The sequence below is a fragment of the Petromyzon marinus genome, chromosome 54, assembly GCF_048934315.1.
Source record: "Petromyzon marinus isolate PM22_M1 ecotype Great Lakes invasive population chromosome 54, UKy_Petmar_22M1.pri1.0, whole genome shotgun sequence".
Taxonomy (NCBI): Eukaryota; Metazoa; Chordata; class Hyperoartia; order Petromyzontiformes; family Petromyzontidae; genus Petromyzon; species Petromyzon marinus.
In genome coordinates, this window is record NC_133720.1 from 4,463,404 (window position 1) to 4,482,309 (window position 18,906).

The 18,906-nt window shown below is 50.3% G+C and overlaps 1 protein-coding gene across 4 annotated transcripts in view; it reads left to right on the forward strand.

Annotated features, from left to right (window-relative positions):
- Window positions 1–18,906, forward strand: part of VAC14 (VAC14 component of PIKFYVE complex) — a 62,330-nt gene that overhangs the window by 19,577 nt on the left and 23,847 nt on the right. For all 4 annotated transcript variants that reach the window (XM_076052097.1, XM_032974865.2, XM_076052096.1 and 1 more), the window contains 7 exons: window positions 703–840; window positions 2,793–2,942; window positions 3,962–4,022; window positions 4,976–5,105; window positions 6,406–6,471; window positions 7,255–7,432; window positions 12,834–12,975. In XM_076052097.1, the coding sequence (XP_075908212.1) occupies window positions 703–840; window positions 2,793–2,942; window positions 3,962–4,022; window positions 4,976–5,105; window positions 6,406–6,471; window positions 7,255–7,432; window positions 12,834–12,975 (865 nt within the window). The remainder of the gene's footprint in view (window positions 1–702; window positions 841–2,792; window positions 2,943–3,961; window positions 4,023–4,975; window positions 5,106–6,405; window positions 6,472–7,254; window positions 7,433–12,833; window positions 12,976–18,906) is intronic.

Genomic DNA, 18,906 nt, shown 5'->3' on the forward strand with positions numbered 1-18,906 from the left:
CCAAACTTTGTACCCAGGCCCGACTAAAGTGCAGGTCAATTCCATCTGCTAGCGTGCAGCAAACACAGCCACTACTACTGGCCACTGCCACTGCAGCCGCCCCCCCCCCCCCCCCACCCCGCACATTTGATCGCACGCGTTACACACAGAGTGCTTGCCGCAAATCAACCACAGTACCTCGCGGATCCTCGTCAAGGCGCATGACCCATCGCCACGTGGACTCCGGTCATCCTTGCAGCAGCAGCAGCAGCAGCTTTTGGCTGGCCATCGAACAAAGACGGTCACCGCATTGCTGCTCTTTCAGATGCGCGTCTGCGGCCGTCTGGAACGCTCTTCCTTCCGATATTAGGAAGCCACTGGAGCTGTGCACTTTTAAATCTATATTGAAATCTAAAATGAAAACTTGTTTTAGTTTAGGACTGCTTTTTGTGTTCAGTTGTCCCTCCCCTGCACCTCGGAGGAGCCACGGTTGGCTACGTACGGTGCAAAAGAAGTTGAACATACATACAGTGTCTGCTTATTTATTTTCTCCACAACGACACTCGCGATGATTCTTTTGAGCCGCGTGCTAGCGCAGCAAGCGCTCTTCGCGCCGGCGCACGAGTCTGCGGGGCAAGCCACACACGGATGCTCCGGCCGGCCATAAAAGAAAATAAACGCGGCCACGGTGTTGCTTTTGTCCCCATCTCGCGTCCCGTCAAGACGAGCTCATCCAGCTGACGGCCATGACGTGGATCCGGGAGTTCGTGCAGCTCGCGGGCCGCCTCATGCTGCCCTTCGCTGCGGGAGTCCTCAACGCCGTGCTGCCCTGCCTGGGCAGTGATGACCCCAAGAGGAAGAGTATCCTCCTGCTGCCCCCCGTTTAACACTGACAGTTCGGCTACGGTTAATAATAATACTGATATCTGAAACTAAATTACAGGGAGTCCTCTACTTACGGACGGGTTGGGTTCCAGAGGTCTGTTCGTAAGTCGATTTGTTCGCAAGTCCAACTTTACTCCTGTCGATTCCAAACGTGTTGTACGGCATGTGCACTTAACACGGGGAATGGCTTTAAAATGTTGTATAATCTCCTGTAGATGTAGATGCCACTGGTTCTTCATGTTCTACAGATGTAGATGCCATCACCGCCATATATTGAACATACGACTCTCGGTCCGAACAGGCAACTGGACGTAAGGACAGGTTTGTTCGTGTCTCTGAAAGTTAATAAGTCGAATGTTCATAAGTAGAGGAGTCGCTGTAATGTCCTACCCCTCGGCTAAAGCTTCTTTTCCCCAAGAGACACCCCCCCCCCCCCCCCCAAACACACAGCATCATTTTTGCACAGGTCCCCTTAACTACAGCACTGTGTAAACAGCTACTACCTCCCCCGACCCACGAGGAGGAGAAAGTCTAAGGAGTACTTCAATTTTACTATTTGTATTTTACGAGGTAAAGCCCAGCGAGCTATACAGCTCTTTTTCAGAAGCGACCTGACGATCACAAATGATCGCTCAACTAAGTGACTTATCACGTGGAAATTTATGGCAGCCAAGTATGCACTAAGCGGGCGATGTTGATTCTAAATATGGAGGCAAAAAAACGGAGGACCCGGAGAAAAATCCACGTGACCAAGGGGAGATAGAACATGCAAACTCCAAACATACACAGCGTCAGGGCCGGGATAGAACCCACGACCTCCTGCACACCAGGCGAGGTGGTTAACATCTCGCCACCGTGGCATCCATAATAATCGTTATCATGTGTCGTGGCCCAGCTGCAGCGCCATTGGTCACTTGCTGCGGAGGTTTCCCAGTTCGGATCCGGCAGGCCGCCCTGGTGAATACTGTGGGCGCATGAACCGTGACATCGTTCGAAGAAGGCTAGACCACTGGTGTGCCGGTGTCGTGGTCCTAAGTTAAAAAAAAATGTACTTAATCAGGATTGCACATGACGGTCCTCATGTCCCTTGCTTCGAAAACTTGACAGGACGTCTGCTTGAAAAGGAGTCGTGAGGCGTTCCTGGGTTAGCAAGCACAGCAATCGTTATTTGGATTTATAAAGCCCCTTAAATACTGCAAGAATCCGAAGGTGCCACACAGGGAAATCGTTTACGCAAAATCGGCACGCGCGTGACGTGCGTAGGTAATGTTATGGATGCGTTGAGTTTGTAGGGTGCCGGTAAGACCGGTCGCCAGAGGTGGGGTTATAGTTGTTGCCATTTCATCTTATTCGCAGTGTGCTTGGGGTATGTAACTAAACCTCCAGCTTGTGGTTAAGCCAAGTCCATCTTCAATTGGAGCAGGCCATCCTACTTGGGCAATGACGTTGCTGTACTGCCATTTAAAAAATATATATATACGATATTTAATCACTCCGTTTTGTTTACCACATATAAACTATAATATAAACACCTCCAACCTGACCATTTACGTCAAAGGCCAAGATCCGACCAGACAGCAGACGTCATCATTGGAAGGTTGCGTAGCCAGTAGGCATGCAACGGTGGGTCAACCTTTTGCATCCTGTTGATGGAACCGTTGGCCCAACCTAGCTCACGCCGTCCATCACATTTTCGATACTTGTGGATCATAAAATAACGCGTTGGGCCAACGTTGGGCCAACGTACAGCCGATGTCGTCATTTTAAGGTTGCGTACCCAGTATGCATGCAACGTTGCGTCAACGTTGGCATCCTGTGGCTGGAACCGTTGGCACAACGTTGGCTCAACGTTGCCCGTCCACTGGATGTATGCCGCTCTTGTTTGTTGCATTCGCGCCAACCGTTCGGATTCCGAGCTCGTCCCCAAGACATTAAGGAGGCGGCGAGTGCGTGTAACCTGAGCCTCATGAGGCTGGTGCTGCCCGAGGATGACCTGGATGCCGTGCCACCCTCGCCCGTGTGCCCTTCGCTCGCGGCTCAAGCCGGCACCGGTGTCGCCCTTCAGCCGCAGCCTGAAGGTACGGTCGCGCGATGCCACACAGCGGCAGACCGACCCACCCCCCCTCTCTCTCGCTCTCTCTCTGATGTGGTTTTTTGCCTTTCTTTTGGTCCGGATTTATTTCCTAATCGTGCATTCGACGTCGTGGTCACACGAGTCCGTTAGAAACACTTTGTTGGACACAAAGTAGGAGCAGTCGGCTTTCACGAGCAATATTCCCTTTTTTTATGGGTTAGATCGCGTAAATATAAACGTGTCGTTGAACCCGCCACCACCCGACACGGCCAATAGGTAAGGTTTGTCACGTCAACAAAACGTGCCAATTAGTTACTACTTCAGCACACCGGTGTGTCGGAGAGTAAAACCCACAAGATTTACAATTAGAGTATGACGTTTTGCTGTTGATTACAACAGCCAGCTTCATGCGATAGGCAGAATTGTCAAGAAGTCTTCCTGTTTTCATCTTAAATTTGGGGATGCTCGTTTATTTGTAGAATGGCCCGTAGAAGTATAGTTTAAAGAACCGCTTCTGAAATTTTATCAAAACACGAAGCGGTAGGCACTTCCCATCGTGCATTGCTACAGAGAGTTATTATCGTCGCAGGCCCAACCGACACATTTTTTATTCTCCGAATCGGAACTTGGCCAAATGAGGTCGTATCTTAATCGCCACATTTGGTTGCGAGCATTGGCGAGTGGAAAAATAAAAAAATGTATCGGCGCTTGACAACGGTGGGTGGGTCTTGCCACGTAAACGTTGGCCAGATTAATTATTGCGTGGCCTCGCCGAGAAATAAATTCTGAATCGTTTTTTCGACACGTTTGGGGATGTGAGGGTGGGGGGGGCAAGCGATGGTCAAGTGGAGATTCTTTTTGTGTGACCGGGTGAGAACCCAAGAGGCCAGGAGGAGTCTCATTCGCAAGAGGTGACCTCGAGTCGCCAAAATTCTAAAAGCAAAACAAATGAACAAAAAATTAAGCAAGAGCATCGAAGCGCAATAGCTGTGACCCTGCTTACTGCCGTGTGCCCACCTCCAGCCAGCCTGGAGGAGTCCCAGCACGGCGCACCGGAGGCATCGACAGAGGTTGACATGGAATCGTGAGTACATTTCTTTTGCGTGCGTTTTTGTGTGTGTGCGTGTGTGTGTGTGTTTAGTTTGTCGTCCCCACCCCCCCCCCCCCCCCCCCCAGCCACGCACCTTCGATTAGCACCGTTGGCTACGTACGGTGCGAAAGAAATTCGGCTTACATGCAAGATGCCGCTGTGAGGGTGTTTGTGCTCGGACTCTTTTGCCCAGGATTACACAATGTCTCTGGGTTAAAGAAGTAATTATGGATTTATCGGGTCCATTAGAACAAGCGGCATTGCGGACAAGTCCTGCAGTGTGTTTTGCCATTAGATCATGGTACAGTATAGGGAATTGTGAAACCCTGGCAATGTTCGAGAAGAGACAATTTTGTGATTTTTTTTTCCAAATGTGAAAAATTGCAACCGCGAACTCCTGCGCAGCGGTGTGGCGCTTGATGTTCGAAGAGTAGGGGTGCAATGATTCATACCAATTATTTAAATTCTTGGCTGTGTTTCAATTCAAGAATCGGCTGTTTCATGTAAACAATTTTTTTTTACCGTCTCTAGTTGCAGTTTCTCTTTTGTTCGGTCTCCTTTTATTTGTACGTATATTGAACTTCTTTCGCACCGTATCTAGCCAACCGTGCTAATCGGAGGTGCGGGGGAAGGACAACAAACTGAACACAAAAAGCAGTTCTAAAGAAATCAGTTTTCAATCTAGATGATTTAAAAGTGCATAGCTCAGAAGTAAGGGCGTTCCAGCTGGCTCCAGAAGAGCATCCAAAAAGCGCGCGCAATGCGGTGACCGTCTTTGTTCGATGGCCAGCCAAAATCCGCCGCTGCGAGGATGACCGGAGTTCGCGTGGCAAATGCTATGAAACTGCATCGTATGAACCGAAAGCACGCGAGTTGATTCAACAAACGGTTGAGCCATATCCCCTCCGTGCGCTTTGACATACCCCCGCCGCCGCCCCCTCCGACAGCTTGGCCGTGAGGTTAGACCTGGACAGCATCGTCAACGTCCTGGCTCACCACCTCTCCCACGACTCCATGCTCACTCGCATCGCCGTCCTCAAGTGGATCTACAGCCTGTACACGAAAACGCCGAGGAAGGCAAGTAGCCCCACTGACGCACCGCTGGGTTCTCCCCGGCGGGCGGGGGAGAACAAACAGACTATCGTTGCGACGTTTGTGGTGTGTACGTTGTATGTACGTTGTGTGTACGTTGTGTGTACGTTGTATGTACGTTGAACATCTTTCGGACCGTGTATGTAGTCAACGGTGCTAAATGGAGGTGCGAGTCACGCTAGTATCCCAGCATGGGATATCGTCGCGTTCTTGAGCGGCGTCCCCTCCAAGAATCCGTTCCGTCACGAAAATCGTCGTCGTCAGCAATGAGACTGACGACCCGAAGCAGTCGCTCGTGTTTCCGTGGAGATGCCGAACCAATTGTCAAGGACCGGCAACTCCAGCTGCGGCCGGCAACGCCGTGTAACCCGAGGGAGAGCGTGTGCGAGCTGCTCGCATCAGTTCCGGGTAGAAGCACCCGGTACTCGGGGGCGAAATGTCGGACTTGGGTTCCGAAGAGTGCGCGGTACGACCCGAGAACGGATCGGAGAGGAGTATGGCACAACCGCGTGGCGGTGGCGCTCTCCGTTCAGAGAGTAAGGGTGCAATGATTCACCGGAATTATTTCATTTGGGTCCGTGCTTCGATTCAAGAATCGACTTTGTTTCTTTTTACTGTCCGCGTTTGCGTTGATTCTCATTTGTTTGCACCTCGTTTTGTCCCCTCCGTTAGCCGAAGGCGTGACGCGAGCGTAATGTGAACGTGTCGTTTGCATCAAACAAAAAGAGGATGTGCTCCATATTCTTGGTTCTTTCGGTAAAGTCACGTTGAAGGGAAACAATACGTTTTTTTTATTATTTTATTGTTTCCCTTCAACGTGACTTTACCGAAAGAACCAAGAATATGAATCACTGCGGTCACGAAAGGATGTGCTCCCTTACACGCGATTGGATGCACGGGTTCGTTGGCTTTAAGGTTCGTTATCGATTTATGAAGTCGACGCATCATCGTTACACCCCCACCAATAAATGAACTCTAGATTAAAAACGGGTATCAGCCCAACTTTTCTCACGATCGATGCAGCTATAACAAAGCATCGTCTGTGCCATGGCATTTCTCAGCTACGTGTACTTTGCACTTCATCTTTTTTTTGTACTGTTGTAACATTCTTACCCCGTGCCCCTACTGGACATCTGTGAAAGAGAGCTTTTACAGCTCATCGGATTCCTCCAGTAGGAGTAAATATTCTGATTCTGAACTCGTACGTAGCACACAGACTGTGCTCGGTTTTGGCGTCCTGTTGCCCCGTTGAGCGACGCGTCTCTGCGCTTCGAGGCGTGCGTAGATGTTCCGTCACACGGACCGACTCTTCCCGGTGTTGCTCAAGACGCTGTCGGACGACTCGGATGAGGTGAGCGAGCCTTCATGCATTGAATTGGTGGACTTCTTAACCTTCGAATGTGCAGACTAAGGTCAAGCGAATTTACGTTGCGATGTCGCCGCCGCCGCCCCTGCTGCTTCTTGGCGGTGGTGTGCACGACGCACGCCTATCGTGAAACTCGACGCGTTCGCCAGTAACGCCGTGCGTGTCTGTGGCCTTAAAAATAAAAGTATAGAATGGGCCGGGCATGGTGTTTGTCGTGTACCGTGCCGGCCTTCAACAACGTACTTATGTACGTACGTTGAACTTTTTTCGCACCGTACGTACCCAACCGTGCTAATCGGAGGTGTGGGGGAAGGGCAACACAGTTCTAAAGAAATTACTTGTCAATTGAGATTTAAAACTGCATAGCTCAAGTCGCTTCCTAATATCGGAAGGAAGAGCGTATGTACGTATGTATGTTATTTCCCTTCAAAACAACTTTTGTAAACTCCCCTCCCCCTCGTGTTAGGTGCTCTATCAGCACTTTATGCTAATTCCTTTGTCAAAGCGTTTGGTTTCCTCCCACACAGCTTAAAGGATGCGACCTGGCTTGACTTTCTTAATTCCTACGCTGTACAGCACGGTCCCTTCACCTGATGAAGGCCACTTGTGTTGTGGCCGAAACGTCGTGATTTTTGTTGTTTTATTATTTTTTTACCTACGTGACTTTACCGAATAGAACCAAAGAGTGCGTATGTATGTTGTCTGTGAAAGCACTCACGGGGATGGGGGGGGGGGTTTGCGGTACACCTTTGTCGCTGGCACGCACAGGTGATCCTCAAGGACCTGGAGGTGTTGGCAGAGATTGCCTCGTCTCCGGCCGGCCAGCTTGGCGAGGCCTTGTCTGGCGACGGCGATGGCGGCGGCGATGGCGGCAGCGCGACCTCGGGCACGGCGCCCGGCCTGCATGCACCACCTCCATTCAGCACCAGCCCGGGCAGCTCTGCAGGTAATGCGTCCCATTGATATTTCAAACAGTGCACGGTTGTGTCATGGGACCTCTTTTTTTTGTGCCAGTTATCAAAGTAAGACAAGTAAGTACCGTGCGTGGTTAATTCCGGGCTTGATTCCTTAACACCTGCTTTATTGCCAGAAAGGGTCAAACCTATTATTGTGTTTCGCAGTGTATGTTTGATCAAAAAAGGTTGTTGGTTTAACGCGATATGTAACTATGCATACACCAACTTAAAAATAGTTTAGGAGGGCCGGGCCGTTGCCCGAAACGTCACCTGTAATAAACAAATCCTTTTTAAGTATCGCACACGGTGTTATAAACGTGCGTTTTGTAATTTGTGAATTGTTAATGTATCGCTCGTTGCCTGCTCAGGGCATGCGGAGGCACGTTTACAATGCCTTTGCCAGCGCACGCATGAACGATCGTCAGTCCAGTGAGACGTGTGACTGCGTGAGACTGCACCGTGAGGGTATTCGTCACCGTGGGTAACGCAGAAGACCGTGGGTGATGCAAGAGTAACGATTGCATGGCAGTGATTGCCCTAAATTTGCCGTGTTCCATCAGGCTGCTGTGTACGTTGCATGCCAGCAGATGGCATAGTCAATTGCGGGATTCGAGCACGTCTTATTTACTGTGGGCACGTATGGTACGCAGGGGCTTTGTTGAAATGGCAGTTCTCTTCAAATGAAACTGTTTTCATCTCTCCACCACGTTGAGTTTCTAGAAAGTTAAACGAGAGTTCGTATGGATTTCCCAAGTCAGCCGTTTATTACTCCCTTTGCTTCTGGTTTAATTTGCAGCATTAGTCGGTCCTTCACAGTGCATTCTGAATTAAAAATCAAAGTTGCATTTTGTTTTATCAACGGAAACTAGCCGTGTCGTTAAGCGGCTACGGTAATCTGCTACGTTGTATCGACAGCGAAGTCATGTCTCCGGGTCTTTGTGGAGAGTTAAACCGATTGATTTCTGCAACCGCCATGGGAGCTGAGCTTCCACGACCCGTGCTGCAGGTTATTTTTTTTTTAAGCGGAGGAACAGATTTATATGCGAAGTTAACGCAGTATTTGCTCATTTTATTTGCTTAATTTATCGGTGCGTTGCGTTTTGGTACTGATATGCCGCTTTATGGCGAATCCCTGAAAGCGTTGATTTTGCGGTGTGGATTACGGGGGCCCATGGTGTTTTTTTTAGTGCCCGGTGAATGAGTAGGTCAATCCCGGTGGTTCTCAGCATTGCAGGACCACGCGGGCAACAAAATCGACCTTTCAGAAAATGTTCTCGATTCGCCGTGCGAGTATAAAGTCTGGCTCCGCTGATCACTTCCGTTGGCCTTGTGGACCAAAGGTGGTCCGTGGACCGCAGTTTGAGAACCACTTGCCTTGTTCCGAATTAAATTTAGAAGGCGCGAGCCACACCGATGCAGCCCTGCTACAGAAGCGAGCGATTGGATGTTTGGCACCAATTGATCTCTCTCCCCGTGGCTTCTCTCTCTGCCTGTGGGGCTCCCGACTTACTCAGGAGTGAGGATGAAGGTTCAGTTTCCAGATTGAATTTGTCTACGGCGGCGGGGGGGGGGGTTGGAGAGGGCGCCCTGGGATTTCTCTTGAGCTGTGTTGTTGTTTAAATGCTGTTTAAATACCTGCGAGGTACGTGGTTCGGGCACCACGTCGTCCGAAATGAATCTGTTTCGTGTATCACGATGCGGCAAAGGGGGACGGAGTCGTCAAACACCAATTTGGTGTTTGAACCAAGTTGGTGTTTTGCCAAATACCAATATAGCAACGTTTGGGTGGTTGTGCAGATGGCTTCAGAGGTTGCTGTCCTGAGGGGTAACGGCGAATGGGGGTGACCGCCCGGGTCCCCGCGCTTGGGGGGGGGGGGGGGGGCGGCCCCCCGAGCTTTGACTTCACGGTGTCAGATGGAATAGGTCCGGTTTAGTTTGAAGGCGCCTGTGGGGGGGGGGGGTCCCACACGGTGTGTTTCTCCCGGGCCCCACATCCCCCAACTATGGACGGCCCTGCTCTGATGCGTGTCTTTTTTTTTCTGGTCGTAGTACCACCGTGTGTTTTTAGGCAAGATGTCCCGACCATTCGCTGCATGTTCCGGGAGCAATTGTGTAGCTTTAAAAAATATATATTTAAATGCAACCTCGCTTGAATGTTGAACTCACGAATGCTTAAGGTTAGAGAGTATTTGAATATGCAGTCGGCAACGTTTAGAATCTTCAGTCGAGCGAGGCTTTTCTCAACAGAGATGCCAAAGGGTCAGTGTCAGCTGCTGGACCGGAGGAGGGGAGCAGTTCTTGTCCTCCACTAGGGCGGAGGGGAACGTCGCGCAGTCCGGCTCTCCATTTCGAAAGACCGCTGGCGGCACGGTCCTCGATGAACTTTGGAATCACACGACCCCTTTGTTTGTGGGCATTGTGTGTGGAGTTTTGTGCGTTCTCCCCCTGTTCTGCATGGGTTTCCTCCACCTTCTCCAATTTCCTCCCATAGCTAAAACAACAAAGACAAAAATCCCCCCCCCAGCATTTAACAGACTGTTGGGGCAAGTGCTGTTTGCGAGTTGCACCTACGAAGGTCGGCATGGCACACGAGGGGGTGGGATGGCCAGCACCACGCCCGGCCACTTTTTCTCCCGAGTGGCGATGTTTACACACCGCACCAGGTACTCATTTGAGGCCGAGTTGACCTGGGGGAGGCCCAGGACCTGTTCAGATAGTTGGCACTAATGTTGGTCATGAGCGGGAATCGATCTGGGGTCGCCGGGTTTGTAGCTCACCGTGTTAACCGCTGCACTCTTACGCTCTCACACACACACACACACGGCATAACACAGTGCATGCAGAGCAGCTTCCAGCAGACAGCCTCGCTTTGTTGATGGCTACGTGCAGGAGCTTGCCTGCGCATGCCAAGTCATCCTGGCAACGGCCTTCGCGTAAGAACACAAAGATCGCATGCAATGTTAATACCTTCGATATTGAATACTAGAGGCGCTTATTGCGAGATAATATGCCTCTCTCTGTGAACACGTGGCCCAAACGCCTTGGACCAAGTCACCGAATACGCCCCCAAACCCTGCCGGATCTCAGAGCCTGAGCAAGATCGAGCCTGGTGAGGACTTGCGTGACTGAGCCCACTAGGGCTTGCCAGGTGTTGTAGGTGTCAGGGCAGGGGGGGCTGTGAAGGAGCCCAGGAAAAAAGTGTGGGTTTTTTCCCGAATACCCCCCCAGGTTCAGTCCCACGCGGCCGGCGTTGGTGGCTATGCATGCAGCCTGTAGTCCAGCACTGTGCAGGCAAGGGTTGGTGGCTTATTGCACAGGTGTTGGTGAAACTCCTCTTCCGTGGGTGTCGAGAAGGTGCTTATATCCTTGCTCGACCAGGAGAAGGCAGTACAGCAAGTGGACTAATCGCCACCTGTTTCCATCTGTATAGGGCATAGAGCGTTGCCCCCTCCATAATGCATATGTAATAAACACGACTCGTCATTAATTGGCTGAAAAAAAAAAACATCTTAAGGTAAGAACCAAATTTAGTGAGACCCTTCGGAAAAAAGAGTCCCAAGGCTCAGTGTGACTGCTGGATAAATTAGAAATCATCTTTAATAATATTCTTTGGGTCTTTTCGGTAAAGTCACGTAGATAGAAGAAGAAAAAATAATAACAATAAAATAATAAAAATAAAGTGAATGAAAAATAATTCTAAAATACTTATCACGGCGTTTCGATGGCAACACAAGCAATCGTCATCAGGAGAAAAAAATGGGGTTTTTTCTCTTTTTTTCGCGATTGCTTGTGTTGCGATCGAAACGTCTTGATTTTTTTTATTCACTTCATTTGTATTTTATTGTTATTCTTTGAGTCTTTTGATAAAGCCACGTTGATATTTTTGTTATTGTTTCCCTTCTACGTGACTTTACCGAAAGAACCAAGAATGTGAATAGGACATAAACACTCATTGATAGACTTGGCCAAGCATCCCAGTGCAGCAGGGGTGGGGGGGGGGGCTGGGTGGCCCTCCTGAAGAAGCGTCCCGAGACCCAACAAGGCTCCTCTTTCTCAATAATTCTTGGCATTTTCATTCTTGTTTTCATTCCCGTTGGAACGGAAATGCTGCATTGGTGTCTCGACACGGCCAACACGTGCGTGTGGTTATTAAATAAATACTTGGAGGCACGCGTAGAGAGATTAAACGGCAAATCAGCCGGCAGCCTGCAGAGGGAGTACTTTGAAATGGAATTGTATTCTTTATCTACCCTCATTGTAGCAGGATATAATCTCGTCGCGAACAAGTTGTGTAACCGTGTCATACAACAGTAATGTTTATGTTTCTGCGTCGGTAGGGCTTTAATAACTTGTAAAAGCCATCGTGTTCAGCTCGTAAATGTGGTAAATGATTTATTATCTTGTCGTGATGTGGGCAGTCAAACTTTCTTTCAAGAGGCAACTAAAGGTAATGCAATCCATCGATGGTAATGTGCTAAACAGCAGTGGCGTTTAAAGTATAATATTTTAAGGTGTTTTTTTATTATTTTATTGTTTCCCTTCTACGTGACTTTACCGAAAGAACCAAGAATATTAATCCATGCAGTCGCGAAGGCTTTAAGTAAACATTTTAAGGTGTTGTTTCAGGAAAACAAAGTAGCCGTCGTGTGACATGGAATAAAAATTTAGATGCTGAAAGCGGCTTTTTTTTTTTCGTCAGAAGCCATTCGCAGGCGTTGAAATTCGCCTGCGAATTCACAGCCCCCGATCGATAAATGTTTACTTGGCAAGTAACAAGCCATTGTCAACACTGCGTATTGTTGTGCCCATTTCTTTGGCTGTCTTACATAAAATTATTTTTAAAAAGATTTGAGGTTTTTGGGCACCACGGTGGCTAGGAGATGTTAACTACCTCGCCTGGTATGCAGGAGGACGTGGGTTCGATACCGACCCTGATGCCTTTATATTTCCAGTTTGAATGTTCTCCCCGTGGTCGCGTGGAATTTTCTCCGGGTCCTTCTGTTTATCCCTCCACATTTAGAATCAACGTCACGCGTTTAGAGTATTCGGCTGCTATAAATTTCCACACAGTAAGCCACTTCGTTCAGCTATCATTTGTGGCCAGGTCGCTTCTGAAAAAAAGCTATATAGCTCAGCGGGCCTTACCTGGTGAAATAACTTTTTTTGTTAAGTTTTAACCATCATCTCCAAAGCGGCTGAATATTCTTCACTTCCCCGCGGCCGTTAAGCAATTGGCAACTGTCGCAAAGCTTTGTGGAACGCGCTTGCGAATGTTCACGCGCACGTTAACTTGTTGCGTCAACGATTCTGCGAAGCTTCGAATGCCAACGTGCGCCGCCCACTCTTCCCGCCCTCCGCCGACCCTCGGGTTTCCTTCCCCCACCGTCGCAGGCTCGGCAGCTTGGAAGGCCACAGACCGATCGCCGCTGTCTCCCTCCATGAACTCCTACTTCCATCGCTTCATGGTCAAGCTGCTCCAGTGCTTTGGCACCGAGCCTCGACTCCTGGAGCATCGTGGAGCCTTCATCATCCGGTACCTCCGTCGTGAGCACGCGGCGAAAATGCGTGCCCCTTCTGCGGCACAGCTGACAATGCAGACACTGGAGCGTATGCACTTTTGAAATCTAGATTTAAATCCTGATTGAAAACTAGTTTCTTTTGAACTGCTTTTTGTGTTTAGTTTGTGGTCTTTCCCCCGCACCTCCGATGAGCACGTTTGGTTATGTATGGTGAAAAAGAAGTTCAGCATGCGTGCACACGGCACAGCAGCCTCACAGCACGCGCAGCGAGACCGCACGCCCTGCTACCACACAGCCACCGTGGCCACACTCCAAATAATAAGACGCTCGCACGCGACTGACAATTTCACGACGATAAAACACTCCTTTCAGCATGGGGTGGTGAGGATTAGATAATAGAGACAGAGTTGAAGTAATTGACGAGGAAATCGGTGCATTTAGAGAAAGTCATAGCTGCACATGTCTAGCAGAGCGTGCTCTCGTCATCCCTTTGAAGTGACAAAGCAACGATGGCTTTATTAAATTGACAGTGGCAGAGATCTCTGTCGAGGGCGGCATGTCTCCTCAATGGTGGCATCTCTCCTGAACGCACTCACACCACGGTATTTATCCCGTTGGGTGGAACCCTGAAGACAGAAATACATGTATTTGCATCTGTGTTCATCCCAAAGTGAAGTACATGTGGTGATAAAGACAACTGTCGAATGTACGAATCAACATTATTTTCAATGGCCCTGATTTGATTCAGATTAACGTATTTATTTGGAGTCTTTGTGGGTGTAAAGGTGTAAAATGTAATCAGTTGGAGGTAGATTTTGCTTAATTATTTTCAAGCCACTGGAATACATTATTGCTATGGAGTTAAATGATATTTGTCCACGATGAATGTAATTTAAGTTTGTGACGGTTTTAGTCAAAAAGAATGTGGCCAAATAGCTGCTGTTGGGTTAAATTCTTAGCAAGGCAGAAGGAGGAGAAAAGGGACTACAATTTTCAATCCTAACCCTAACAAGAGACCGATTCCTCGTGAGCTGACAATGGTGGCACTACTTTTACCCTGTAAGCATGCAACGTTGGGCCAACGTTGGGATATGGTTGGAACCGTTGGACCAACGTTGGGCCAAAATTCCACGTTTACTGCGTTCCTGTGCGTCGCTGTTAACATTTACCCTCTAGCCCACGGGTGTGCTTGAAGTAGTACCAAAATCGGCACGTTCTGTTCCGCGTGACGAACCTCACTAATCGTCTGCGTCGAGTGAACGTGTGGCGGGTTATACGACACGTTTACGTTTTACGCTATCCAACCTCGAAATAAACCTCGTCGTCAAGAACATCGGTCCTGAAAAGCCTCACGCGTTGGATTCGTGCACTCGCCATTTGCTCTTTGTGGCCCTCTCGCCTCTTCCTCTCGGCGACCAATAACCGGCGCCGCCGCCGCCCTCCTCGTCGTCCCGACGTGTAGGGTTCCCCGGTAAAAATAAATCAAAGAACAAGGCCACTTTCGCCAACCCGCATCTCGATTGAGGATTATCTCGCCCCCCCCCCCCTCCTCCCCGTTGCTTCGTTACTCTGATTTATTGCGAGCCCACAGCAGGGGCTGCCGTGAGCGATGACCAGAGAGGACAGGGGCGTCTGGTTCCGCCCGCGGGCACCCCCCCCCCCCCCCCGCGTCACCTCCACGGTTTGCGTGCCACCCTTTGACGCTCTGCGACCGCGCCGCGGTTCTGGATACCCGTGACGTGATCGGATTAACGATTCCACGATTTGTGTCGGGCGGGATGGCGCTTGGACTGATCCAACCTAAGCATTTGACCAGCGCTTAACGCTGGCCAATTGAGGCTAACTGTTTTGACTCCCGCTTCTAATTTTTTGTTCGAGCGGTGCTGAGAACTGCTTTATGCTTTATACTTGAAACGACTTCGACGCTGTCTGTTCGCTCGGCTGAGAATGCTCGTACGCTGTGGTATTGTTTGCATTGAGGTTGGGCGGTGACGTACGTATGTACAGGCAATCCTCGCTTTACGCGCTTTTGGAATATCGCGCGCTTTGTATTGAGGCCTTTTATTGGCGTGCGCGAGGCAATTTTTGGATTGGCGTCGTCCACAACGCGACGCACGCCAACCCAACCCTGGCACCGCGACCCAATGGCGTTGCCAGTAGCCAGTGCGGTAAGATAACTAGCGTGCTATACTGGGCAGCATTTTAACATGTTGGCTTTCGCGGCGGGCGCCTGCTTCGCGAGGTGGAAGGTGGAGGCATGCGACCCCCAAAAGCACGACCGCGGCCACGAGTCGTAGAGTGTGGAAGCGCATCGCGTCCACCCTGCCCACCACAGATCTGTCAGGCGGGTGGGGGGGGGGGGGGGCAGGCCGCTGAGATGATCGCCAATCCTAGAACGTTCCCGTGAGATCGGCGTTTTCCCGTCGCGCGCTAGAAGATTGGACTCCGAAAGGTCGCGCGACGTGCGTCAGCGTTGACGTTTTCTGATTCTTACCTCGGTGGGCTTTGCCTCGTAAGATGGGGGGTGGTTTAGTTTAGTTGTATTTGTACGTGTTTGGGGCCATTTCTTTACCTTTCTTGTGCTTTGCACTCCTATCGTGTTTTTGCGCTATTTGGTGTTGAAGCATTCTTACCCGCCCCGACTGGACATCTGTGAAAAAGAGGCTTCATAGCTCATCGGATTCCTCCAGTATGAATAAATATTCCGATTCTGAATCGCAGTCCTGAACTGCAGACAATTCATGGAATAGTGGGGGGTGGGGGGAATCTGTGAACCATGAATCCTCTAATGGTCACTCGGTTTACGATATTTCTTCAAGTCACTTGTTAATTACATTTGTCAATGAGTTACCTGAGGGCCAACATTAAGGCCCCAGGGGGGTGATGTGACAAGTAGTCTTTGAAAATATATTCCTGGCTGTAGGTTTCAATAGAGCCTCATCGGTGGCTGCTTGGTTTGCGCAAGACTCTTGTAGCTTCGAAGCTGTGTCACTGCAGTCATTTAAACTTCAAATGAATGCCTGGCGGTAGTGGCTATGCAAAGTGGCCTCTAATCCAGCGCTGTGGAGGCAGGAGCGAGGGTTGATGGATCGCACAAATGTTGCAAAACTCCCTTCCCGTGGGTGTCGAGGAGGTACCACACTGTACGTAGCCAACTGAGCTGATCCGAGGTGCTCTACCCTGACTCACCAGGAGAAGGTTGGATGACGGCTAGTGTGGGCTCTATGTATGTTGAACTTCTTTCGCACCGTACGTAGCCATCCGTGCTAAATCGGAGGTGTCCTACCCTGGCTCGGCAGGAGAAGGTTGGGTTGCAGCAAGTGTGAGCTCCGCATGTTCAACCTGTAGTGGGATACAGCGTTGCTCCCTCGCATAAGTGTATTTTTTCCTCCGGGCGCTCCAGTTTCCTCCCAAGTGTAAACACGCATTCATTGGCAGATAACACCTTCATATATAGAGGACTGAAAATTTTTTGGGGGGGGGGGGGTGGGGAAATTTGGCACCAGCTCACTGCCTGGCTGCTGCCTTTGCCACTCATTTGTGGTTCCTCCCCACGCCTCTTCGTCGTCCCCTCCCTCTTCGAGAGCGAGCAGACACTGCGTACGTTTTAGCGAATTATTGTTATCAATAATGCGCACTACCAACTCATGCAATGCTTCTTACAAAACAGTCTTCGTGGGCCCTCCCGTGTTGCTTTGAGGCCACGCCCCGGGACTTGGGGGTGGGAATTATTCCATTGGCCGTGCGTTCCGCTGAACCAATTCTGGCCGCCTGAAATCGGCCTGGATCGCTCTTTTCCCTGGCTGGGAATCGGCGCTGCTTGGCCACGCTTCCGTCTATCTGAAGCGTGTAGCTAAGCTGGACTCGCAATATGATCGCGTTTTCAAACGCGATCCTCCTGATGGCAAAAATCCACGTCGGGAATCCCGTCCGAAAACGAACGGCGGAGTTTAACACGGAAATTAAACTCACTTTTTTTTTTTTTACACAAGAGTATGATCAAATATGATCTCAAATACTGAAAGTTAAATTATGGGTTTTTTTGTATTATTGCGACTGGGTCGCAACAATATATTCAAATTTTACTTCTCCGCTCAGGAATTTGACCTGCATTTAGGGATGCTTAATATGCAGCATATAAGCCGTACATAGTACAAGCTGTCAATGCCCGCTTAATCCGCAGTAATGCGTGTAATAACTTACTTGGCTAGCTCCAACGGTATTTCATAGCCTAACACGATTTAAAATTGACAGCCCTTGGTCCATCCACTGATGGATGTAGGTCTCCCCATGGGGAACTTGCATGGGCGCGGAGACCTTTAACCAGTTTGCTCGCATGTCTAAATTTAAATCACAGCTCGTTACATATGGTCAACCGCATCAGACGAAGCATCACACAAGCATACATTTGTAATAATTTAAACAAATTCCAGCCATTTTGTCAATCCATTGCCAGATGAAGACCTCCCCACGCCTATGTCAGTGATGGGTGCCCCTTGACCATACTTCACCACGCTGGTCAGCAGTACGGGTTGAAGGTTTGGTGGGCTCGGCACAAAGTCTGAATATCACTCGACTGATTAAAAACCCACCGTAATTATTCAAGACGTGATAATCATTGAAAGTATTTAACAGGGCCAGAGTTATGCGAATCAAAGCAGGCCCACGGTTGTTGTCTGACAATAGGGGGTTGGGGGGGGGGAGAAGGCTCGTGAAGGACACTGCTACCGGGCAGTTGGAGGCAGTCGCCCTCCATCAACAACAGAGGGCAGAGGAGTGATGGCTCACAACAACAAGCGGAGCATCGGGGTGGCTAAAGCGCAGAGCGTTGACACAGCGTTGACACAGCGTGAGACACAGCATGGGACGCAGTCGGTGCATCTGCCAGCCATCGCAGTTGGTCAACCCATGGCACCTGGGTCTGTTCCTGGACCTCTCGCCAGCAGCGAGCCTTCGACACCTCACGTGGCCTCAAGGTGCACCTAGCATGGCGCGAGCGCCACGGTCACATCACCGCCGCTTAGTGGCGGTTGTTGTTGTGTCATTGTGCGGAGCGGCGAGCGCACTGCTCCATGAACCCGGCGACCCGAGTTCGATTCCCGCTCGCGGCCAACACCGCGCGGTTGGTGAACGACGATTGGCGTTACGTTGTGCCAAGGGGAGAGATGTGAAGGGCGGCGGTGTAGTGGGGAGGAAGGCCCCTGTTTACCCGGCAGATGGGTCATGGCTCGGTTAAGGGGTGGGCGGGGGGGGGGGGGAGAAAAGTAGGTCACCCGGCAGCCCGCCGCGCCTGCGGGGAACGTCACCCCGATTCCCCCGGTGCGGGACGAGAGCTGTCGCTGTTGCCGTCGCCTTGGCGAGCCCTCCCCGAGTCGCCCCCTCCCCGAGTCGCCCCCTCCCCGAGTCGCCCCAAGTACACACGCGCGAGCGAAGCCTCCTCCCCGCGGCTCCTCTCCGCAGGCCCCCCCCCCCCCCCCCCGCCCGCTCCCTTGTGCCCCCCCCCCTCGCGCTCCCCTTTCGCCCACCCCACCACGGTGCCCCCGTTCGCTAATGGCGCGCGCCGAGCCAAAGTTTGAGTGCGCATTAAAATTTTAACGGCTTCACCTCAAACCGAGTTCACGGCGCCTATGTCTTGGCTGCTCTTGGAGTGATCTTATTCGCGGGAAGGAATGTATTGATGATCATGCTTTTGCTGTTCAAATGCGGTGAATGGGATCTTATCCTTGGTGATGTGGGGGGTGCTTGTCACGGATCCCATTATTCACATTTATCCACGACGAGATCATTTTTTTTAAGCAGGCAAGGCCCACTGAGCTATGTAGCTCTTTTTCAAGAAGCGACCTTCCCGGCCACATGATAGCTCAACGAAGTGGCTTTTCGTCATGGTGTGTAAATGTATAGCAGTCAAATAATATAAATAATCTAAACGCATGTTTCTAAATGTG